General features: G+C 34.6%; 1 protein-coding gene across 3 annotated transcripts in view; it reads right to left on the reverse strand.

Moving 5' to 3' along the window:
• The window catches only part of Ppm1b (protein phosphatase, Mg2+/Mn2+ dependent 1B), a 94,025-nt gene that overhangs the window by 18,804 nt on the left and 48,766 nt on the right, over positions 1-26,455 (reverse strand). The window contains exons 3-6 of one of the 3 annotated variants that reach the window (XM_005005060.4): positions 19,724-19,841; positions 16,539-16,650; positions 15,989-16,046; positions 2,458-4,206 (exon numbers count right to left, since the gene is read on the reverse strand). In XM_005005060.4, the coding sequence (XP_005005117.1) occupies positions 4,177-4,206; positions 15,989-16,046; positions 16,539-16,650; positions 19,724-19,841 (318 nt within the window). In that variant the 3' untranslated portion in view covers positions 2,458-4,176. Of the gene's footprint in view, positions 1-2,457; positions 4,207-5,164; positions 6,195-15,988; positions 16,047-16,538; positions 16,651-19,723; positions 19,842-26,455 lie in introns of those variants that run through there. The other 2 variants (XM_003473056.5, XM_063229186.1) reach the window with 2 other exon arrangements.

Here is a 26,455-nt window from a genome sequence, read left to right on the forward strand (position 1 = left end):
GAAGGAAGGTGGGAGAGGGAGGAGAAAGGGGGGAGGGGAGAGTAAAGGAAGGGCAGGAGAGGGGGAGGGGAGAGGAAGATTGACTATATACAAGTGGCACAGGCACATCTGTCACTTAAGATGCTTTGTTTTTCCTTCACGAGATGTTATTTAAAAACAAATCTTAGAAAACAATTTGACATATCAGTATCTAGTTTTAAATTTTGCTTTGTTTCTTGAGAGAACTAATGGCTGACCACGTTAAAAAGACAAAATTCAAAGAAATCTCACAGATCTGAAAATAAAACTGAGTTCAACACATATTCACCACTGGGCAAAAAACACCTACATATGACAGAGATTGAGTAAATTTCTAAAAACTTTACAACTTCTTGGAAATTATCCTTTATTTTTATTCAGAAAAAAAATGGAACACCTAACAAAAAATACTCACTGTAAGGTTCTGTGGACATCATTTTTTTTTTTTTTTTAAGTCCAAGCACTAACCTTTAACTGGCTGACCTGCTGTAACATCTCAGTCATGGTAAATGAATTTAGACATTCAATTCCCAAAGGTGAGAAATTTCTAAGGAAATAACACATATCTACAGATCATGACTTGAAGACGAAAGATTAAAAATTACCTCAATATAAATGTCATACAAAATTAAATTGTTTAAATTATTGCTTAAATCACATAGTTCTCGAATTTAAATATATCACAAAAATCTTCTAGAAAAAGTTAATCTTTCAAAAACCATTAAATTTTCCACCTTGCGTATCTTGCTTTCAAAGTTCCAGTGTTAAGAGTGAACATCCAGCCACCTCTGGTAAATCTTATCATACTTAGATGTCTTAAGATGTACCCATTACACACTGATATTTCATGATTAAGACATGATGAAGCTTTAAAAAAAGACCAGGGAAGCAAGCAAATATAAAATACTGGAAACCCCAATGAACCTTCTAAGGAAGTCCACGAAATAAGAACATTTTTTAAAGTAATTCTAACAGTTTATATTTTTTTAACACACTGACATCTGCTCTGATTATGTAAAAAAATAATCAGTAGGTAAAAGTGCAAGTACCTGAGAGCACGAATCAAGACAATGGCTCATAATAATGTTATCAGTTAACTATATAATTAGGTTAGCCATATACTAATATGGTAGGAGACAGTTTGAGTTAACAAGGCTCTTGATGAAACTTGAGAAAATTTACTTTATTGAACTCTATTCTTGGGTAAACAGCTTTTGAATACCTTATGGGATAAGTCCTGGTTCTAAAGCATATCCAAAACCACGTGCAATGCTGTCTCTTGTGCTATTATCTGAGCTGTGAACTGAACTAGCCACTTTTCACAGAACATAATTACTAACTTCAAAGAATGACTGGCAGACTATGGTTATTCAGAAGACATTTCCTCTAAAATAAATGAAGTATGCCTGTCACTTAAGGAAAACAACTGACAATATTTGTTGCCAATGATAATCTTCAATAAACTATGCTGTCAAATTTTGATATCCACCATTACCCGGACCTATTAAAATATCTTCACGGGCCAGGGGTGTAGCTCAGTGGCACAGCACCCACGTGGCAACGGTGAGGCCCTGAGTTTGACTCCCAGTACCAAAAAAGAAAATAGTAAAACACGTATGTATGCTATGTATCTGTGTTAGGCCAGATTCCTTTATATACTTCAAACAATGTAACACATTGCAACCAATCAAACACAAAAGCAGGTATGAGACTGCAAACCCAACAATAAAAATAAAAACCAGTTTCACTTTTTACACTAAATTTTTTAGAACTGGAAAATTATTTTTCATAAAACAATTTTATATTACCATGTAAGTTTCATAATAATATACAAAATTTCCCAGTTTTAACTTTTAACATATTAAATAACAATAGCTACAACCCACAAAAGCAGAAGTTCTTTAAGAAAATTCAATTTTTAAGTGGACCCTGAGATCACAATGTTTGAGAACAGCTGGACTAGGGAATTTAGATAAGTAAACACAAAACATGGGTTTTTCTTTGTTAAGTCATACATTATTTCTGTTTTGAGGGCCACTAACTCCACTGAAAGACAGCTTTGTTTTCCCTCAAGTATTAAAAGAGAGTTTTTTTGTTTGTTGAGACAAGGTCCTGCTTTGTAGTTCAGGCTGGCCTCAGCTTGCCGCGCAGCCTGGGCTGGCCTGGGACCGGGATAGGCTGCACCTTCCGCCTCTGCCTCCAAGCGCTGGGATTACAGGCATGAACCACCATGCACAGCTTTGAGAAAGAGGCTTTGGAGTGGACAAGGAGCTACTTAGTATTGTACTATATGGTCTGGCTAATTCTTTAGAGTTAGAATTCATCTATATGGTTTTGTATGGAAATGTTGACAATTATGCTAAATATGTAAGATATCTGAAATAACATTCAAAATCAGATTTTTAACTTTGACGTGTACACCAAATAGTAATGTCACACTTTTTTTTAAATCAAGTCTTTATTTAGGTAACAAGTTGGTTATGTTCACTGCATTGTATGAAACATCACAATATCATACTGGAAAGTACTATCAGTACAGGGTTGGATCAGAGTGGACAGTAGGAACAATAAACCATTTTTGCATTCTTCATTCCCTATCTTTTACCAACCCCCCAAACCCAGTAAGGGACAAATAGCTTGTAACACCATCATGTAAAGCATTTTAACTTACAAAGCTAAAATCTAAAGAATAAATAAAATATATTGTGGCAGTAATTCCTTTGAGACCAAAAAAATCAGATATACAATAAATCAAGTGATCAGGACAGCTGACTGTATTCAAATGTGTGGCTCTCCAGAAACAGTTTCAGGAAAATGTTACAGAAAATACCATGAATTCCGTTTCACACAGGACCAAATGATGACTCATTTAAACTACACACAAAGGCTACTACAACTTACTGAAACACAATTTAAACATATATGAAAATGTTTACAAAAGCATCCACAACATGTAAACCATGTATAAATGGATACATTCATGACCTCTGCCCCAGTAACTCTTAGATAAATACTTTACTCTTCATGTTCAGCATTAGTCAGATTTAATACATGCAAAACTTAGAAGAATTTAAGAATTCAAAGTTACTGTAAAAATAGAATTAAACTAAATAATCTTCAAGTACCTTATGTGACAACCACTCTGTACCGTGCCCAATGTTATAAAATGAAAGGTTACTGAACCCATGAAAATATCTCTGTAATATTTCCTTAGATTTAAAATAGATAATTTTAAATGTATTTATAGTAATTTCAATGTGATATTCTGAGCTTTTAAAATAACATACAGTTAAAAATTATACCAAATTACATAAAACTTGTATCTTAAAAGCTGAAAAAATTAAAACTATAGAAACCCACATGTAAAACAAAAATAATCACAATTTACATTATAAAGGCAAATCTCATTTAAAAGAATTTGCAGCAGTGAGATGTCAAAGCAAATTATAAATAGGCATAAATTAATCCATTTGTTTCAAAAGATTTTCTAGTAAAAGTTGAAGGATGTAGTGAGATACATGCATAAAATTTGTAAAGGTTTATAATATTATTGCCGAATACACTGTATCTTGAAGCAAGGCAACAATACAATTTGGACATTATCAGAGAACCCAGTTGGTAATACAGGTAAAATTGGAAAAAAATTAAATAACAATTAATAAATACATATTCTATAGTAAATTGTTCAAATGAAATTCCAAGCTACAGAACTGCAATAGGCTTCCAACTCTGTGAATCAAAAAAAGAAATATCTCATACAATTCTTTACTCTTACATGCTTATATGTTGTGTGCTGTTTTTAAAAAGCCATAATGTATCTTCAGAGTATAGCTAACTATATTCCCATGCACCTCAGGCACATTTGTTGATTTGTGGTAAAATAATTCCATTAGTTTCTAGGGTAAAAAGTTCAAATACAGATATAACCGTTATGCCTGAGGTTGGCAAAAAATACTGTTGTACAGGCAATGCTATGAGTGGCAATTATCAGAAAACACAAATATGAACAAATGATGGGAAATGCTAATGATTTTCTGATCATATCACAAAACGTTGGGAATCCACAAGAATATTTTTCCCTTGTATTGAAGAAAATTGTGATTAAAAGTTTTTTCCCCCAATTTTCAGAATCAAAAGCATTTTAGAAGGTTTATAAGGCTACCATGAGTCTTCTAGATCTCCAGCACCCTACAGGAAGAGAAAAGGAAGAATATTATTATTATTTACCTATACTACTTCCAGGTTGGACTGAATTTCAAAAGAAAACAAAATTAGGTGAACAAATTACCTGCCTTTCTTTGTCTGAAAAGGTACTTTTACAAAGAGGTATGTGTATTGCACGTATATTGTGTGTATACAGAGGGATCTAACTAATGTAGATCGATAACTGCTTGGGGTTTTTCTCTCTTCTCCACCGAATGCCGCCTTCTTTTTCAAAATACTTAAAAATATTCTGGCATTGGAAAAATAGATCGAGACATCAACTACAACATCTGAAGATTCTGAAGTCTCAAACTATGGTAATTTAATTGACTTTAAATACATGATATGCAAATAGCAAGAGAAAAAGTCAATGTTTTACTGATCAAAAAATTGTTTTTTAAAAATTTCTCCACAGGGGGCTGGGGATTTAGCTCAGTGGCATAAATGCCTGCCTTGCAAGCAGGCAGTCGTGAGTTCGATCCCCGGTACCGATAAAAAGGAAAAAGACCCAAAAAAAAAAAAAAAAAAAAAATTCTCCACAACTACTATCCATGCATAATTCAAAAATGTTTTCAAAAAAGAAAAGATTTGTTTTTTTAAAACAGCCCATAATTCTTGCTTTAATATTTGATTAATACTTGTAACAAAAACTGACACTGCTGCCATTTTCAAAATGCTCATGTGATAATTTTCTCACTTTTTCACATGCCCACACTACCTGTACGTGAATATTTTGTATCAAAAAGGATATAAAACAGAATTGATTTTGAGTAAGACTTACAGGTTTTATATTAAAAAAAATTTTTTCCCTTTTTGTTAATGCAAAAAGTTAAGTCAAAAGTTTTCTAGCTTTAATATAAAGGCAAATGAATTTCTAATGAGTAGTTTTTCAACATCCCAAACCTGGTTGTTAAAAAAAATTAAAGAATAAGTACAACATGCATAGATTATTCCATATGACATGCTTTATTTGGACTTATAATTTCATTCTAAACACTTATTTGACATACATTTTGATATGTATAGTTAGGCTATACAGAATATACAAACCAAAACTATAGGAATAATACACAGGTTTTCAAAAATTATGTTTCATAAAGAATACAGAGAAAGAAAAAATAACCACACATCCAGTATCTCACAACTTCTAAAAATAAAACTACAGAGATATAAAATATAAACAAACAACACAGAAATTGTCAACCTTGAAAGAAAAATTACACACCAATATCAGCCATTCTTTGAGGGGCTAAAGTTACTAAAGAGAACACAAATTTATTACAAAGCTAACGATGAGTGTACTGATATATAAAATAAGGAGCAGTATAATTCTACATTACAAGGTTTTCCACAATGTAATCTCTTTAAGCAGTAATCTTTAATACTATCTAGTATAAATTTACTGACTATAATAATTGGCAACCTAGTATCTGGCATACAGTGTGAATTGACATATAACTTCATTAAATTCAAAGTTCTATAAATAGTTAATCTTTAAAACTATCTTGTAAAGGTGTATGCAAAGGCCTTTTTAAAAAACAAGGCTATATGAATATAATAAAACTAGTTTTTTCCAAGATTCAAATAACAAAATGGTTATATAAATACACATTATACTTCCTAAGTAAACCAAATCAAAGATCACAAAAATATTACCCCCATAAAAGTCATATTTTTCCACCACTCATCTTTGCCCCTGCATCTTCATTAGAGCTGTCTAATTCAGCAAGACCACTTTCTGATTCAGTATGGCTTTCCTGCATTGTCACTGGGTTTCCAGCATCACTGTTCGAAGAAGTAGCTGCAGCAGCTGGGTCAGCAGGGCTTTCTTCTCCCTCTACTTTAGCTAGCCTGTAACTAGTCAGCATCTCCTCCAGAAGTTGTCGGTAGTTTCCCCTATGATTAATTCTCATTTGCCTGAGAGCTTCCACCAATTTTCCCTGTGATCCACTTTCCTCTGCTTCATCGGAGGCCTTTTTTTAAGATTCAAGACCCCAGTGTCAGTAGACAAACTAGGATATCACATGTATTTCATAACACATTACACAAAATTCTCATTTTTCTACCATGAGTAATGTAGTCTAGGCATGAAAACATTTTATCAAATAAGTATCAATTCTTACCTGGGTAAATTAATAAAATCTTCTAATTATAGTACCTTAAAAATTATTTTTAACAAATTACCATTAACTAGTTTATGCTTCATTTCAATTGTTATTTGAAATGTAATCTGAAACTTACTCTGCTTTTAGCATTCAATAACACAAGCATTTCCTAAAAGTGACTTACTTTCTAAAAAATCATTTGCTAAAATGAAAAAGAAATTAAGACTTCAAAGCTAGAAAAGGATAAAGAAATGCAGGCCATCAAAACATTAGCTTCTTCATTTCTGCTAGATGCTAAGTAGGAAAAAAGATATAAACCACAAAACTGTATGAATTAAACTAGATTTCTGGGAGAACTGTTAGGATAACAATTTTATTTACTTTTATCTCTAATTGCAGTATTTTAATAAAAGATCTCTAGATAAAATACAGATTATTTTAAGTACTATAAGATACAAATATGAATAGTAAATCTACTCAATCCTTTTGTTTTAGAAAACTTATAGGTTTCTACGATAATAGCTATTTCATCTTGTAAGCAGAACAAGCTCTAATCATCCATGCAGATCGTAATTAAGCTGATAAACTAAAATCATGACAAGTCTACATTATATGCTTCCTGAATGAGGCATTATGAAATATGGTAATGCTGCATTCATGCCAAAAAATGTTTACTAAGAATCTAATAAAGCTAACTTCCCATTTACAAGAAAACAGCTAACAGAAAACCAAGTTAAGGGGTACCCTAAGAAAGCAATTATATAAACTCAGAAAGCAGGCCCTCTTACAAAAACTAGCCTCGGATTCCTTAAAGTAAGTGTAAAGACAAAAAGTGGTGGTTTGGTAACTAAAATCTGTTTTATGTGCTTCACTACTGATTTAACCTGACTTGGTTGCTGAGATTTGAAAACAACCACCTTATAATCATTCTAGGCACAACTAAGGAAATTTAGATTCTCAGTATTACTTTGATATTACAAAATTTATCATTAAATTTCATAAGTATAATAATATCATTATGGTTATTTAGAAAAATGTCATTTTTAAAAGCTGCAATGTTTACAGGTAAACATGGTAGATATAATTTGCTTTCAGAGTTTAGTCAGAAGATAAAAATAGTGTTTATATGCACACATATAAAAAGAGACAGGGCAATTATGCAAAATGTTAATTAATGAATCTAAGAAGTACATGAGTGCTCCTAATATTGTTGCAAAATGTATCATCTGAACACAGTAAAATATATTCTTTTGTTAAAGCTTATTTTTTGCCCTACAGTAGAAAAAAAGGGGGATCTTAAAGTTTCTTGTTTGAATGTATTCAGGAAAAGTAAAGTTGAATGAGGTAACTATCTGTACCCCATCACAAACTTTGTCGGTCTTTTATCAGGACTTCAGGTCACTCTACTTAGGGCTAAACTTATTGATAAGTCTGGATCAAAATCTGTATTTGTTTTTTTTTAAAAAAGCTGTATTTGTATTATCTGAGTCCATTTTGGTGGGTTCAACAAATAAACAATTCTCCATCTGCATCCTTTATTGTGCAAGAATCATCTCTATTTCTGTGAATTGCTATGGTAGTAGTAGTGTATTAAAAAATACACTAAACACAAAACTAGTAAGTCAAGAATAGAAGAACTTCCAATGGCTGATATTGAAAAAGAATTTTACCTAATAATCACATTTAAAAGGAATTTTAACCTCGCGACAAAACTACATTTTTTCACTCTGCTAGACATATGACAGGTGGGCTGAAACACCTTCCCAGACATTACATTAGATTTTTCAAAATACCATTACATAATTCTCTCATGGGCTTTTGCTAATACCAGAAGATGAACCTATTATCTAGGTTCCTGCACTTTCTTTACCTGAACTTATAAAGTTCATGCAGTACATTTATTTTTAGACATCTATTACAGTAATTAACTCCCGTCTGTTAACTATTCACAAGTCTCTATGGTATCACTGTGTAGCCCAGGCAGGCTTTCAAATCTCAGGAATACACCTGCCTCAGCTTCTAAGTGCTGGGATCACAGGGGTACCCCACCACACCTAGTTGTAAACTCTTAAAGATAATTTCACATTCCTTTCTATATTCTCCTACTACACAGATAACAAAAATTAACATTTGTGTATGTTCTCATTTAATCCTTGTATGAAATAAACTAAATGTCTAAAATTGCCATTTTTACCAGAGAAGAAATCAACGCTCAGAGAGATCTGTTAGATACTATGAATGAGTGACAGAGCTCAGATTTGTACACAGGTGTAACTAACCTTAATGTCCATCTGAATGTTTCCCTGAGTATACTATGCTAATGGTTTCTGCATGTGAAAGTGCCTCACACACCTAACATACTATTAAGGAAACACTTGTGAAAATAATTGCAGAAAATTATTTCATATTGAAATCTAAAATGTAAATACAAGAAAGATTTATAAAATTGTAGGAAACTACTACTGCTAAATTTTTAAAAATCAGATGGAATATCTAAGTGTCATGAAAACACTACCTTACACCAAGTGAGACATAAGAATATAGATAAATCAAGTAGAGAGCAAACTGGATGAGGAAGATCTAAGCATATTTTAAAAATAAATCAATAAAATTTAACTTTTATTTTCAACAATATATATAATTTTTAAAAGCATAGCTCCCATAAGAAAAATTTTTCAAATGGCTATTAGAACAGTGGAAAAAATTAAAAACAACTACTTAAAAATGTTTTTGTGGAGACATAGGCTTCATTCATCAGTTTAAGAAACCTTCAGAACTGAAATTCAAGTATGTCAGAATAGCCATGTTTACTACATTTTAATAATGTAAAAACAGAATATGGAGGTTCTTTTAGTTTTAAGAAAGACCAATCTGTGCTGTTTTCCTTCCTTAATCTAAATGCTTTTAAAAGTTTTCAGGTTAGTATAAACAAAAATGTGTATTTAAATAAAACGTAACTGAAAAGGAACCAGGCATAGATGGTTAGTTTAAACAACTTTCTAAAATGTTTCTCATTAAAAAGAAATATATGAAGACAATGAAACACAAAACAATTTTGCTCTAATGGTAGAGACGTAGGATACAATCACAATCTCTAAATATCATAGGCAGTATGAAATGAGTGAGGAGAATTGTTTTGGAGACAGCTTCCTTCATCTATGTGATTCTCAGTTACGTGTGTAAAAGAAGGGTGTTGAGACAACGTGTAAACCACACACGTATACGATGTGGCACAGCAGGAATTGGGTAAATATCAGTTTACCCCCAGAAAATCACTTACAGTGCTACTACTTTGATCAATAGTACAGTAATGAACTAAATATAAGTATTTACTAGTCAAAAAAGAATTTGTTCCTTTTTGCAGTGCTGGGGCTGGACACGTATCTGGCACATGCTATGCTACCACTGAACTACATACTATATCCCCCACCCAAGAATGAGGTCTTAACACATGCAAGCTTGTTATGAGTATAGGGACGATAAGCTTTAAAAAAAAATCAAGATAAAATCTCAGCTCTCACAGATTTTTGTATTTTAGTTAAAAACAAAACTAGCATTTTTGAAAAAGGAAAATGCTATGATATCAGAGTCCTGTCTAATGTAAGAGCAACTGATGACAAAATGTGGTTTTACTTTTTCCACAGATTTTATTGGTACATGGGGCTATCTTTTAGGCAATTATTCTACAGGGGTCACACACGCCTTTGAGAAATTGCCAAATACTACAGATAACAGCTTGATTAAGAATCACTACTACACTCTTTCACATTTCATTTTAAAGACTAGGAAAAGATCAATATTGTTTATATGAATATGTACCAAAACACTGAACTTAAATAACATGTTTACGTAACAACTTAAGATTCTCCTAAATCTTCACTAGACTTTCTGAATATATTGAAAATTACTTGATTACTAGTTTAGACTCAATTCAACTTTTTGACATGTATTATCAAGTTTTTAAATGCAAGAAAAATGAATGAAACCTTATTTCTAATGATAACTACTTTTTTTTTTTTTGTCTTTTTCCTTTTTATTGGTACCAGGGATCGAACAATGATACTACTTCTATTTACTGCAGGACAATTCTAGCTCTGGCATAAATCAGACATCTTAAGAGTCTAAAACAATCACCGATTTAACTTGGAATGTCACTTTTTAGTATCTAAATAAAAAATATGCCTGTTATTTTATTTTATTTTGGATTTTGAATCTTTTCTCATTAAAAAAAAAAAAAGAAAAGAATTATTCCAGGTTCTTGGGCATCTCAACCACCCTCCTCCCTCCAAAAAAAAATGGCTGGGGGAGGGGGGAGGAGACAGAAGGAGAAACAGAAGAGAGAAGAATGGCGGGACAAGGGGAAGTAGAGGGGAAAGTGAGCAGAGCAGTGTCTACCTGCCTCTTTCCACAACCTGCTTTATTGTGTAGGGAGATACGCCTGTTACCTTAGAAAGTTTAATTTTTATAATACTTTTCAACTTGTTCCTCCTCTTGTATTTCTATCATACTGTGGCAAGCTACCAGTCCCTGCCACTGGGCCACCTAACATCTTTCATTCTGCATTTATTAAGCAGACTGTGCCTAAATGGTTCCTATAATGCATTAAGAGTTAAGAATGTAATTAAATGTTTGTGTTTTCTTCATTCTAAATGCTTCTTTGGGATACTGAATATATTTCTGCTGCTTACTTAACATTTTTTTAAGGCAGTGATCATTCTAAAAAGGCTACAATAATGTTTCCCAAAACAGAATTCTGGGCTGCAAAGTCAGTTTTTAATACTGAGTGAGAAAGTTGCTCTAATGCATGTATTTGACCTACCAACAATGAAGTTTGGTTTAGTTACTTCATCTCTGCAGTTACTCAGAACTGCTTCATTTCTAGTATCTTCAGTCTATTACTGATGTTTTTATCAAAAAGTGAGAGGGATACTCCATCAAGCCTATCATTCTGTTATCCCTATCTATGGAAATATATTAACGCTTATTAATTTCGCAAAACATTGTGTTTCACTGTGGCATTTTCATACATGCGTATGTATTTTGATCATATGCATCCAGTAAGCCTACCATTCTTAAGTTCTAAGCATTGTGTTTCCTCATCCTAAAATAAAAGTTGAAAAGGTCAGTCTTTCAGCAAATAGTTCTGCAGCCCAATTTCTTATTTTTCACCATATCAATTCTCTGCACTAGCCGAAAAATATACCTCTTTTAGAAAAGATAGTTTATGCTGTTCTTTCTCTTTTCCTCCACTTGAAATGACATCTGCCTCATCACATTTCTGCCATTCAAGTCATTCTTCAGATCTCATCTATTCTCTGAGTCTCACTTCTGCTTTTTAGTTCAAGTTTCATAGCCATCCCTGTATGATTCATGACAATTACATTTGTCTCCTCCATATATAACTAATCTGCACACATGTATCAGTCCTGGAAATCAAAACCATGGTCTTTTGTATGCTACGAAAGCACTCACCCTCCCACTAAACTACTGTTTCAGCTTGTACGTTCTGTATTATGTTATTCTTTAACTCTTTCCTAATCTACAAAAAAAATTTTTCTTCCTTGTGTATTTGTAAGTATCTGTGTATAGCATGAGCATAAACATGGGACCACACCTCATCAATGCCTCCCTTCATCAATTCTCCACATGGCAGACTGTCATTGGGTAATCTGAGGTTAACAGAAAATTTATACTGTAATGGTTGATACACTGTGTCAACTTAAGAAGTTTATAAGTTTAACTAAAGGACTCAGCAGGGAGCTAGGGTCCCTAAATATCCTCATCTTGTGCAGAAGAAGGGCACACAGATGGTATGAGTACTACACCTGTCCTGGAAGGTAGCTTGCTTACAATATATGGAAGAAAAAGAGGCTTTCTCTTCCCTTCTTCTTGCTCTTGTTGCTTTTGCTTTTTGTGGGCCCTTGAACTATTGCCCCTTGTGCCAAGCAAACCTGCTTTGGAGCCAGCTGACTATGGACTGAAACCTCCACAAACAGAACTAAATAAACCTTTCCTTCCTTGGTGTTGTGAGTCAGGTATTCTGTCTCAGCAACAAGAGAAACGTAACTAAGACAGGACTTGGTAGCAGAGAAGTAGGCTCACTGCTATGACTGTACCTGACCATGTGGTTCAAGAGCCTTTGGGAATGGCTTGTGGGAAGATTTGGAAAGGTACAGCTATGCCTGAAAGACTGTTCTATGTGGGAGACTCTGGTCACAGTTCAGAAGACCAGCAGGGTGATAGAAATCCTGCTGGTAAAGACCAGGTTTGTGAGGTTTCTGCTGGGCAAGGCTGCAGTAGCTGCTGGACTCCAGCTTGGCAGGAAAGTTTGTCTGCAGTTTGCTCATGTCCAGAGACTTTGTCTGAGACTAAGATTAAGGCAATGGATTCATTAATCTGGCAGAATGAAATTTCAAGGCAGTTGAATACTGAGGCTTGGCATAGCTATATTTGGAGGACTTTAGCCAGATTTATGTTGCAAATCAAGAGCAAAGAACCCAACAGGATGACTCAAAACACTGTGAGTTTGGCCAGAAAGAAGCTCTAATAAAGCTGTGGATTAAAAAGAGCTGAGGAAATCTGGACTGCAGAGAAGGAACAGGAGAACAGAAAAGATGGCCTGAAAGCATCACAAAAAACAACTTTCTACCCTTTGCAACCTCAAAACTGCAAAAATGAAAAACTTAGCTGTGAGGAGAAAGACAAGACAGCACTATGATCCACAACAGTGCAGCAGGGAAAACGCGTTCCTCAGAATTGGATTCAAAGTGCCCAGTGATCCAGGCACTCAACCCCTACAGCTAAGAGAAAGGGAAGCTTGGCTCCTGCTCCAGCTGCAGCAGAGCCTGACATCAAGCATGTGGCGCCAGTTTTAGGTGTACACAGAATACAGGAGTTTTGGAGTTAAGGCTTCTCCAAAGGCCTGGGAGGTCAGGCAGTGTGTGCCTGAGAGGGCAGGGTGTGAAACGAAGTGTGAAGCTGAAGGTGCAACGGAGACCCCAGAAATTTGGAGAAGCCAGGAATGTGGATCATCTGAAGACAGACGCAAGGAGGAGCAAAATGGGCCTATGAGAGAAGCTGTGGGAGCTTTAACCAACCAAATGTGCCGTAGGGGTGGAATCACCCAAGTCCTCTGGAGCGCATAACTTATCAAAGATTGCTTTAGATGCTGGACTTGGAACTATAGAACTTAATGTTTGCCCTGACGGATTTTGGACTTGCTTGGTCCCAATCCTTTGTAACCCCATTTGAAACTTTGATAATGAAAATGTTTACTTTGTGCCATTGTATGTTTAACTTTCCTTTCATTTGTACAGGGGCCAGCAGTTTAGAATTTGCCTTAAATCTCAGAAAAGACTTGGGACTTTTCAGCAACACTGAAACTATTAGAATACTGGCAACTCTTAAGAGATGGACTAAATGCCTTTTGCATAAAGGGATATGCATGAGTCTTTAAGAAGCCAAGGACAAAATGTTATGGTTCTTACATAATATAATGTTGATAGACTTAACACTGGTTCTTTAGGATTGTTAAACCTGTGTTGTAACATTTAGGTTGAAAACAGAATAAGCATGTCTTTGTATTTGCCAATGAATTTAAAGAAATGTATCTGTTTGTAAAGTTGATTGTTATGGTTGATACATTGTATCAACTTGAGTTTAGAAGTTTAAGTACTTCAGCAAGGAACCAGGGTCCCATCTTTGTAAACATTCTCATCCTGTGCAAGAGAAGGGCAGGGAGATTGAATATACCAGCCCTGGGTGGGGAGGTTAGCCTGTTTACAATATAATAGAGGAAAAGAGGCTTGCTCCACTATTCTTGCTCTTGTTGCTTTTGCTGTCTTCTGCAGTCCTCCGAAGTTTGACACTGCGTCAAACCACTCTGCCTTGGAGTCAGCTAATTATGGACTGAAACCTCCACAAACAGTGATCTAAATATACCGTTCCTTCTTTGATTTTGGGCATTAGGTATTTTGTCTCAGCAATGAGAGAAAAGTAACTAAGACATACATAAAGAGAGTTAAGTATGTAACCCTAAATTTATATGATAATGATATTTAAAATAATTTTTGTATTTTAAGCATTTGCCCTTAGTTTTATAGTTCTGCTTCCTTACTAATAGGTATCATTATTTTCTTTCTTTAAAAAGTTTAGTATAATTAAAAACAAATGTAGGTTGTTTAAGCATTTTTAAAATCTTGGAAAAGCATCGTTGAGGGACCAAGAGATTCAACAACGTATAATTTTTTTTTTATATTACACAATGGGCTTAGATTCTGGACACCTGAGGAAATGGGAGCACATCTACAGCTCATAAGGAATTGGTAACTATCTGCACAGATTTCTGCCCTCTGATCAGAGTACTGTAGTAGATGCAATGCAGAATCGATCTACCTAGACAGGTAAGATTCTCACTTCCTCACCTCTCAGATTACCACCACTTTTTAGTTGTGTCAACATCCTACACTCATTTGCTTGAGGGTTCTCTTAATGTATTACATGATGTATCTTTATTTTTAAATTAATAGTCACCGTTTAGAAAAAAAATGCTTAATATGTTGAGATACCAATTAAAGACTCAGAATTAATGCTCTAGACTAATGATGGCAAACTTTTCAGAGCCTTCAGAGATAGTGAAGAACTGCCTGTGGCACTTGTGCCACATATTCACCACCACTGCTCTAGACTAAGATACTTTATTAATAGTATTTGGCATCACTTATTCAATCCACTAACACTGTGTAGTACAGCACTTATGAAATCTTCCTTTATACCAGGATACTTTTATTTCTAAGAAAAATAAACTCATTGCTATGCAATGATAAGTCCTGGAAGACAGTGCAACTGAGATGACTAATAATTTCTACTCAAGGGCCACTGTTTCTCAAGACCTGCCAAAAAGAGCTACAGACCTGGAGTCTATTTCTTCTCAAGGAGTTTTACTATATGTAATTTTCTCTATGTATGCTTCAAAAAAGACTTGTCTTTTTGTTTCTATTTGGTCCAAAGCTTGAAAACTTACATTTATACTATAAATTCTAAAATGAAATGCCATGTTAAGAAAAGGAATTCTGGTATGAGTATTAAAACAAACGACACAGAAAAGCAGGCTGCAGCTCATCAACACTCAGAGACAGCACAATAAAACATAAAGGGATAATGAGTTTGCTCTGATGAAGCACAAGAGTACAACAAAAACGGTTTATTGCAGATTCAACATTCAGACAGCAGGAATCATGAATATGAGGATGAAATATACTCAGGTTTTGAACTGAGCACACAGGGGTACTTAAAGGACTGTTTGTTACAATAATAACTAATTTCTGGCCCTAGGAGCAGCCTGCTGGACAAACTGAGATATTTAAAAAGCACATTCTCAACTCAAAATTAAGATAAAATTAAAGAAGGAAAGGAAGACATACAGAGAGGAAATGGGGATAACCCCCTAAAAGACCTGATTCCAAGAAGGGACAACAAAGCAATGTACAAAATACAAAATTGTGTCTCTACTTCTATTTTAATATATTTTCCAAAACTTTTAATTGATTCTGTAAAATGCAAAACAATAATAATTTATTATCAACCTTACTATGTGAATGGGTTCATACAGTATTTATATTGTAAAATTACTTCAAATGCTTAGGAAATAAAATAAAACTTACCCCATCACTTTCTCTATGTGGATTCAGTCTACTATAAACAGCTTCAATAACATTGCGCCTAATGAAAAAAATAGAGCTTTAGTTTATTGCACTACAATTTTAAGCTTGTTATTCAAATAATACTTCATTTTGAACTATACAAAACTGTCAAACTAAATATTCCAAAGAATAGTTTCTATGTTTCACTCAGAATTTGATCTTGCATAATCTATTTGTTCTCATTTAGCAAGAAAAGAATCTTCATCCTCAAAGTATGATAATTGTTTAGAAATCTTTTTTAAGTTTTTTTTTTTTTTTTTTAAATTGGTACAGGGGATCGAACTCACTACTGCCTGCTTGCAAGGCAGATGCTTATGCCACTGAGCTAAATCCCCAGCCCCTTAAGTTTAAAGATCTTTAAAACAAGAAACATTAACTCATTTAATCTCTAGATGACATATACTGCTGATTTATACTTTTGCCCCAAATTAATTGTTTACTAGTACTCAGTGGCAGGGCACCCTAAGTTTGATTTTTCAAACCGTATGTTCAAACCTTTTGTTCTACTTACTTGCCAGCAAGACCTCCCCCAGGAGGTAAATTTGGGATATTTTCTGCAGACAAAATACGCATGACATGGGCAAGATCAGGCATTCCTTCCTCACCAGACTTCTCCATAATTTCTGTAGTTTAAAAAAAAAAAAAAAAAGTTCCTTAATTAATACTGACAAATAACTCAGTAGTCTCAAAGAAGTGAAAATAGGTACTGTGTGGGTGTACTTATTTTAAAATACAAAACAATTGCTAACAGTAACAGAGAACCAAAAGCATACATATATTCATTGGAATATTATTACTCATAAAAGTAAAAACTAGAATTAAATGTCTCAGCATAAGGGAACAGTTAATATAGTCACCAAGTGAAATGGTTTAAAATCGATAAGAATAAATCCCAGGGGCTGAGGATTTAGCTCAGTGGCGTAAGTGACTGCCTGGCAACACGAGGTTATGAGTTTGATCCTTGTACCAAAATAAAAAAAATAAAGTAACATTAACATAACATAACATAACATAAATAAAATAAAATAAATCTCAGTACCTGTTAATGTGTAGAAATGGGAAAACAAATTTTTTAAAGAGTGACTACTTGGACAATGAAAAAACAAACTCCTCAAAAGTCAAATAATGGATACTTTTTTTTTTTTTTTTTTTTTTTTTTTTTGGTCTTTTTGAGACAGGGTTTCACTATGCAGTTCAGGCTGGTCTTGAGCTTACTTTGTAGCCCAGGATGGTCTTGAACTTGCAATGATCCTCCAGCTTCAGGCTCCCAAGTGCTGGGATTACAGGCCTGCGCCACCAGCCCTGGCTCCAATGGCAACTTTTTTCGGACAACAAAAAAACAGTATCCTAAGCAGCCCTCTAAATGTAAATCCCAAACCTTTCATTTCACTGCTACCTTTCACCTCTGCTGTGACTGCTTCATCTCCAAAAGCTCTCATCAAACCATACTTCTCTTTCTTTGGCTTGGAGCTCTTTTCATGCAAGTCAATGAACTCTTTGGATGGCTAAATCCTGTTCACCCTTCAGTTTCCACTGCTAACGGAGACTTTGTAACCAACCTTGTAATTCTGTTTACTTGGGTTTTCCTTTTATAAAAATCTGAAGTATGGTTCCTGATAAAATATAAACTGCAGGAGGCTTGTCTTGGTTTTTGGTATAACCATGATGATATATGTGCTCAATGAAGTTTGAATGAATAAATATAAGTAGAAAGCATTCACTACACATCTAATTGTCTTAGGTTAAATACTATTTCCTGTTTAACACTATTTTCTCTCAGCCATCTGCACCTACCAAAAGCAAAGGGCTGGGGATATAATTCAAAGGTAAAGCATTTGTAAAGAATGGGTGAGACCCTGGGTTTGATTCCCCAGAATAGCAAAATACATATAACAGTCTTGCCTGATATACCAGAAGTTTTTTTTTTTTTTTTTTTTTTTTTTCTTTTCTTTTTTGTCTTTTTCCTTTTTATCGGTACCGGGGATCAAACTCACGACTGCCTGCTTGCAAGGCAGGCGCTTATGCGCTGAGCTAAATCCCCAGCCCCCATACCAGAAGCTTTTAGCTTAAAAATTTAATGATTCAAAATTCTAGTACAAACTACTCTTAAAGAATAACGTCTTTCACAAAAACCATGTCACTCTTAAGTACCAACTTGAATTGATTTGCAATGGGTGTCTTGCCAAGCATTTTTAAATGTTCTGATTGGGTGACTACAATCAAGTTTTTGGGGCCAGGTGTGGTGGCACACATCTGTAATCCTAGCTCTTGGAAGGCTGAAGCAGGAGGACTGCCCCAAGTTCAAGGCCAGTGTGGGTTACATAATAAGTTCAAGGCCAGTCTAGACTGCACAGCAAAACCCTGTTTCCCAAAACAACAACAAAAAGTAGACAAACAAAAAATATAATAATGTATTTGGCACAGGCCCCAAACATCATGGTACCTATCTCATTTTTGCCATATAATACATACTTTGCAAAATTACATAAGAAAAACATTAAATGATAATTCATGTGAACTGAATTAAGTGGAGCTTTGAGAAATTAAAATTTAGGTGTTACAAAGTTAGGACTCAATATAGGCTACAGTTTGCTGGGAATATGTGTGCTGGTACTTAAATATCCTATTTACTTTGATAAAATTCTCTCCTTTAATCAAAACTTTAGGTTCTTGAGTCCTGATGAGGCCAACGCTGGGCTTCCTTCTCTCTCCTTGAAGAAGACAGTTTGGGAAAATCGTTCTCCTTTGGTATCTGAGCACTCTATTTTATCTTTCTGGTCCACTTTCAGCAATCATCCTATCAAATCAGTTTACCACAAATCAGGGTACCCACAAACTCCTTATCCTTCATGTTTCTCCCTAGAAAATTTTCCATCTACTGACTACCACCTCACTCCTTGATTACAAAATCCCCACCATGTCCTCAGCTTAGCAGAGTTCACTCTTTCTCTGTCACTGCAAGATTCCCATGCAGTGGTTATTATTTTTCAGTATGGTCTCCTTGAATAAAGCCTGTCTCACCATCTTACCAAATATCCAGAAAAAGCTCTTTTCTTTAATAATATTAAAACAACTCTCTACAGTGTTTATCTTTAGTGTCCATGACACATTAAAGAAGTCAAATAAGACTGAAAAACAAATAGCTAACCAACTGATGAGCTCTTCACAAAAAGTGCTGCCAAAGTGGCACCGCTCTCTGCAAAATAAACACTCTCAGCTTCTTTATGTATAAGGAACACTGAAAATATTCCTCCTCCCTAGTGTAAACTAGAGCTAGAACCTCCCACCCTAACATCCTGGAGTTTATCAGGAAATGTAAATTAGTAACAACACTGATACGCAATTCCTCCTGTTTTATCAAAAGGAATGAGTGCCTCTAACAAAGGATGCTGTCATGTTTCTGTCTTCTCATCATCCTATAAAAAAACAGGATTCACAGAGACCTATTCGCAAGGTTCACACTGTTTTGGATCCACAGCCAGATAGTTATAAAGCTAGAAAAATCCCCTATCCTCAAACCTATATATAGTATTTCAAGATAGTCAATCTAGGCAGACAGATGTTTGTTTTTAAGGCTTTCTTTTGAAGTAAGTTTTCCTAAGACAATTTTAAAAGAATCATCTGATAAATAATAAGGAACACTTTTCCTTTCCTTTCCTTTCCTCCTAAATTAAAAAAAAAAAAATATCTTCTTACCTTCAATCCGTGATTCCAAGTGCTTATCCAACTCTGAATCTTTTTTCACTGCTTCTTCTGAGACCTTGGGGGCATTTGAAAAGCAAACTAATACAATACTCATGTTATCCCGGCTTCCCTGTATATTAAAGAAAGAAAAAGAAAAAATACATTTCTATAGTCCACCAACTTTCTATTTAACTTTTAAACAGTTAATAACTTTAAGCAAGTATAGTTTATTTAACCGTCCAGAATTTATACTTTCCAACATACTCATTTTTATTTCAAAGAACCATCTAAAATTCAACCTCAACAAATACTGCGCCTATATATGGGCAGATCTGTAGTTGTTTCTGAATTTTAATTGTATGTAACTATTCTTACCCATCACCATTTCACAGCCTAAAAAGTAAAGATATCTTCAATCTTTGAAACTGTTTCTTACTCAGTATTACATTTTCCCAAGAGAAGTTTATGCCCAAAATGCAACTTATTCAGCACCATAGAATTTTCCTGCTAATTAATCTGCCTCAGAACAATGGTACCACAACTCTACTGAACTTAATGTAGCTGAAAATTATTGCTCAGCAGACACTTGAGAAGCTACAATGAACAACTGCAACCAAAAGAAGAAATCAGTTAAGTCAGACTATTCTGAAGGTACAGCATTGAACAGAGGTATGTGAGTGGGATAGCTGAGATACATCTATATAGGCAAACTGTTTGTTTGGTTTTGGTTTAGGAGATTAACCCACCCCACAGGTGCTGCTGCTGAGCTACATTCCCAGTCCTTTTTCATTTTAATTCTGAAACACAGTCTCATTAAGGTGCCTGTGCTGGACCCAAACTTGGAATCCCCTTGCCTCAGCATTCAGGTAACTGGGCTTACAGGCAGGGACCACCAAACCCAGCATATAGGCAACTTTAAGAAAACCTACCATATTGTACAGTATCACAAATAATTTCAGGATCTTTAGAGAACAAGTAAAAACAGTTTAAGGATAAATTTTACTGTAGTCTTTAACCATACCCTTACAGACAAATTATCTTAAAAAGAGGATACTACTATGATTATGAGTAACAAATGTAAAATTTCTTAGAACACACAAAGCTGCTGTTTAAATAATGACTTTTTTTCTACTTTTGGCACTCATAACCCTGAAAAGCTCAACCAACGGAGGTGGTAAGCTATTTTTCTGACACTGGGGTTTGCCAACCTAAGTGGAAAGTCAGGGCCATGGCTCTCCAGACTTTGCACTTGTTATGGTCAGAATCTAGTTGGCGTCGCTTGGCTCAGACCTGCCACTTACAAAGTCCACAGAGCATAGCCAGAAAAGACTGGCAGGCCTTCAACTTCTGCCTCCACCTTCTACCTTAACGGGAGGAAATTTTGAAACCAGTGAATGTCAGCTCTTCAGAAGACATCACTCTCTCCCTACAGATTCTTTAGCTTTGGCTCGAAGCGCCATCAAGGTTATATACAACCAGTCTATCAATACCTAGAAAATCTAGATTTTAATACTGATCAAAGTAATTTCACTTCTTAATGAAACCAACCAAAACTTTCATGACAACATTAGAAACATCGTTTTTTGTTGTAATAATACACATATATAAGTTCAGATCAAGCAAAATATTTTAAAGTCTAAAAATTTCAAACAGCATCAATATAAATATCATTATAATATTAATGGATTTTTTTAAAAAAAAGGAATCACTTGAATAGAGAGAGCATGTAACATTTTTATAAGTCTAATTTCTTTTAACCATTTCCTATTTTAGTAAGACCACTGTATAACACTTTATACACTATTTTATACACTATTTTAGTAAGACCACTGTATAACAATTCCTATGCAAGAGGCTACACATCTAAATTGTTTTGTTTTTATAAATCATAAACCCTATCTTTTGGAAAATCAACTGAAAGACTATTTCAAAAGGTTTATGCCCTCCAAACACAATAAAGGAAGTAATGTATATTATACACTTCAGATAAATGCAATTTCAACAATGCTATTTCTTTTTTTTTTTTTTTTTTTTTTTTTTTTTTTTTTTTTTTACGGTACCAGGGATCGAACTCACGACCACCTGCTTGCAAGGCAGGTGCTTATGCCACTGAGCTAAACCCCCAGCCCCTCAACAATGCTATTTCTGTGTAAAGATGCCTTTCCACTAAATCCAAAGTCCAAGTTTCAATAGTTGTTATATAAATAGCATTCAATAAACATACAAACAGGTCCTTCTTTTCATGCCTCTTCAGATTCGAGACATAAATCCCCTTGAATAATCAGTGTAAGTTTTTCATTAAGTTCAAAAATGAAATATGCTCATTAAAAAAAAAGGAATTCCAAGCTGTGGACTGGGAGGGGTGGCACTGGCAGAACACCTACTTGGCATGCACAAGGTCCTCCATGGGTTTGCGTTTGATCTCTAGAACAGCAAACAAGGAAAAAGGAAAGAAAAAAAAACAAGGAAAAGAAAATAAAAAGAAAAATAATCCCCAGCTTGCACAACTGTACAGCTAAAGGAATAAGCTAATTATAAAACCTGAATATTTCAGTTACCATTTTACTTTTTCAAAAACACAGCAGTAAACACTAAAAAAAATTTTTTTAAGCACTATTAATAAGAAACAGTAAATCATGCAAGACAGTGCTCTTAGCAGAGATAAGAATATCTAAATTTAACCAGAAAATAATCTGATACTATTATTTTTAAAGTGAATGGTACATAATTACAAAGAAATGTTCAGGAACAAGTCCTAAACACAGCATATGAAATAGATTGCGAACAGAATTCTCTATCACTCCCAAAGTTAATAAATAAGTATCTGAGAAGTAAACTGACATTATTCATTTTTAAAATCTATTTTTAAACCTGGCACTCACTGTAGTGATTTTAGTTCAAATGCCAGGCAAGCTGAATGAAAGAACAAACCAAATTTTCATCTGCTCATGAAAAGATGAAACCTATGACTACAGTGAGATACTTAACATGTGGACATCCTATATATTATATCTTGAAGTTCAGAATTTTAAGATGCAAATAATGCTATATATTTGGGCCAGGAATACAGCTCAGCGGCACAGCACCTGCCTGGCAAGTGTAAGGTTGTGAGTTCAATTCTCAGTACCAAAATAACAACAACAACAACAAATGTTATATTCTTCTCAAAATCCCAGTTTCACGGGATGCTGTGATAAAAAGCAAGTCTTCATAAAAATCAATGAAATGGGGCTGGGGATTTAGCTCAGCAGCATAAGCGCCTGCCTTGCAAGCAGGCAGTTGTGAGTTCGATCCCTGATACCGATAAAAAAGAAAAAGACAAAAAAAAAAAAATCAATGAAATACAAGAAACAAAAGGGGCAATGTTCAGTGATTCTAAAGGTTGAGAAGGTGTTCAGTGTCCAGTGGGAATACATATATCATTAGTAATTATTTTTTCAAAGAATAAAATTTAAAAGAATTTTAAATACTGCACTTGGGAGGCTAAGGAAGGACTGCTGTGAGGCCACCCTAATAGTAGCATGGTGTCTCAAACCTAACCCAACCCAACTCAAATGACCCAGCCCACCCCACAAAAAAAAAAAAAAAAAAAAAAGGCACTGTATTAGCCAAACACGGTGGTACAGGCCTATAATCTCAGGACTTTGGAAGGCTAAAACAAGATTCCAAAATCAAACCCAGGCTGGGCAACTTAGGACACTGGCTCAAAAACCAACAAACAACAAAAATGGTGGAGGAAATAGTTCAGTGTGAAGGCCGTGGGTTTGATACCCACTACCGTCAACATAATTTGGGGGTTTTTTTGTTTGTTTTTTTGGCCTAGGACATATGAAATGTGTAAGTTTGGAACTAACCACTTAAATTCCTGCTGTTAGGTATTGATTTGGATTAAATAGTGCTGTGAAAAAAATTACTCAGACATTAGGGAAATAAGGCACGAAAAATCTCTACAATTGAAGTATACTGCCTTCATATACACTATTTTCTCACAGTCTTCACCTCCTCTTCCTTTCAAAATACCCAACCAGATTTCGCTCTAATATTACCTATTTTTATGTTATTTATGACTGTATTTTCAGTAACATCAACAGAAAAAGTACAGAATTGAGAACTATATTGGTGGGTATGGTGACACACCCCTGTGTAATCCTAGCACTTGGGAGGCTGAGGCAGAAAATCACCATGAATTTGAGGTGAGCCTGGGATACACAGTAAATTTAAGGCCAGCCTGAACTACAGAGCAAGACCCTATCTCAAAAAAAAAAAAAAAAAAAAAAAAAAAAAAAGAAAGAAAGAAAGAAAAAGAAAATAAACTGAATTATTTTCCAGAATTCATATTTTAAATATCGTTATGAATAATCTAGAATCATGCTGCCTTCAGAAAATTATGTCCCTCGCTTTTATCTAATGATCAGGTCCTATTTCATGTTTTAATAAATAAATTTCTGTTATGCGGTATATAATTTGAATTTAGGGAAAGCAAATATCCTTTTTAAAAGATAATATAAAGCTGGGGATTTAGCTCAGCGGCATAAGTGCCTGCCTTGAAAGCAGGCAGTCATGAGTTTGATTCCCCCGTACCAATAAAAAGGAAAAAGACAAAAAAAAAAAAAAAAAAAAAAAGACAATATAAATACTTCCTGGGGCTGGGGATTTAGCTCAGCGGCATAAGCGCCTGCCTTGCAAGCAGCCAGTCGTGAGTTCGATCCCCGGTACCGATAAAAACGAAAAAGACCAAAAAAAAAAAAAAAAAAAAAAATATAAATACTTCCTTGGGTTATGAAGGGAAAAAAAACACAAGCTGCAACGTAACATCCATAACTAAGCCATCTCTGTAAAATGGCAAAACAGAGAAAATTCTCCTTTTATGCTTATATATTTTTCACCAATAACCACAGAACCATTTGGAAAATACACAGCGAACTCTCAACAGTGGTTACCAAAGGGAAATAACACTGGAAAGGAAGATATGGAGGAACATAAAGATGAATAGTAACTTTACCCCAGGCATTTATTACAGAAATATATATTAATGTTTGTATAACTGAGACAGGTTTTCTTAAAGAGTGCCCAGGCTGGCCTTGAACTTGCAACTCTCCTGTGTTAGTCTCCCAAATAGCTATCTCAGCTGAAAAACAAAAAGCACACACACACACACACACACACCCCTCTTTATCAGACCAATTTGAGAAACACTATTTTGTTTTTAGTACCAGCAATCAAACTCACGTGCTTGCCTGGGAAACATTGTTAATACTAAATTTGATTCAGAAAACTTGGATTCTAGTTTCAGCTTCAACATTCATCAAGTGCATGCCTTACGACTTTATGTTAAACAACCACAACTTCCTTACTTACAAATTACAAAAATTTATTTTTTACCTCAGATTACCTTAAAAATTAGTAAAATGTTTTTTCTGTAAGTTATAAAACACGTATTATTTACATATTTTATGCAAACTGAAATTAGCTGGCAGTGAACACCATGAATGCCAGTACTGTTACACAGTGGGAAGGCTGCTTTACAGGGACTCATCTCTAGGGTTAAATATTTAATTTAAATGGCACATAACCTGACTAGAGTTACCCAACACTTATCAGCCATCTTAAAAAATTATCATTAAGTAACTACTACTAACTACCTCATATAGTGGCTGTGAAAATTAAGTGAGTTAAAACATGTATACATTGCTTAGACTAGCATATAGCTCACAGAAAACAAACTTGCTGGTATCACTATGGTTATTACTACCAACTTCCAAGATGTCATAGTTAACATTCAAAAGTGCTATTATTAAGCCATAACAGGTGTCAGAAGTGTTAGAAAATATTGACTTCATCTGCCACTCTTAGAGAACCATCTACTTAATTGGGTCTTGTCTCTCATTCCTGCTATAGAAGATCAGTACCTACTGAGCAACTAAATATTTTTCACAGACTATTAATTTTAAATATTTAATCTTCCACCCTAAATTTCAAGTGTTTTTAGTCTAATAGTTAATTAACTTACAATTAAAAAAAACTGGAATGATAGGCTGGACATGGTGGCTCATGCCTGTCATCTCAGCACTCAGGAGGCTGAGGCAGGAAGATCATTGTGAGTTCCAGACCAGCCTGGGCTACAAAGTGAGCTCAAGGCCAGCCTGAACTGCACAGCAAGACCCTGTCTCAAAAAGACAAAAAAAAAACTTTGTTAACCATATTATGTTTCAAACCAAACCAGCTAGTTTATCAAAACTGACACCAACTTGATACAAAGGAACTATGATGGCCAGCTATGGCTAGAACTGAGGGGCCCAGGAGTCTAAATAAACTCTGACTCTATTACTTTTCTTTCCATATTCCTGAGATTCAGTACTGTCTACTATCTTTTCATCATCGACATGAATACTGAATTACTTAAAAATGACAAGAGCTATCAACTGAAGGCATACCACCAGTATTATTTAAATCTCAGGTAGAAGGGCAGAGAAAACTAGCATTCCTTCTATAGATAGTAGAGTATGACAAAGATATTTGAACTAAATATCTTAGTTCAAATTTTAGATCCACTAGCTCTCTGGCTATTCCTTCACAACCATGTTATTCATTAAACAGAATGCTACGCAGTCCTGAAAAACACTTGCAGCACAATACTTCCTGATCTGGAGATCTCTGCAATATGTTGTTGGATAAAAGAGTCTATAGAGGAGCCAGGGATTTAGTTCAATGGCATAAAACAGTAAATGTAAGTCTTATTTTTAT

The sequence above is a fragment of the Cavia porcellus genome, unplaced genomic scaffold, assembly GCF_034190915.1.
Source record: "Cavia porcellus strain 051 isolate PalLab524CR breed Dunkin Hartley unplaced genomic scaffold, mCavPor4.1 scaffold_1, whole genome shotgun sequence".
NCBI classification, from domain to species: Eukaryota; Metazoa; Chordata; class Mammalia; order Rodentia; family Caviidae; genus Cavia; species Cavia porcellus.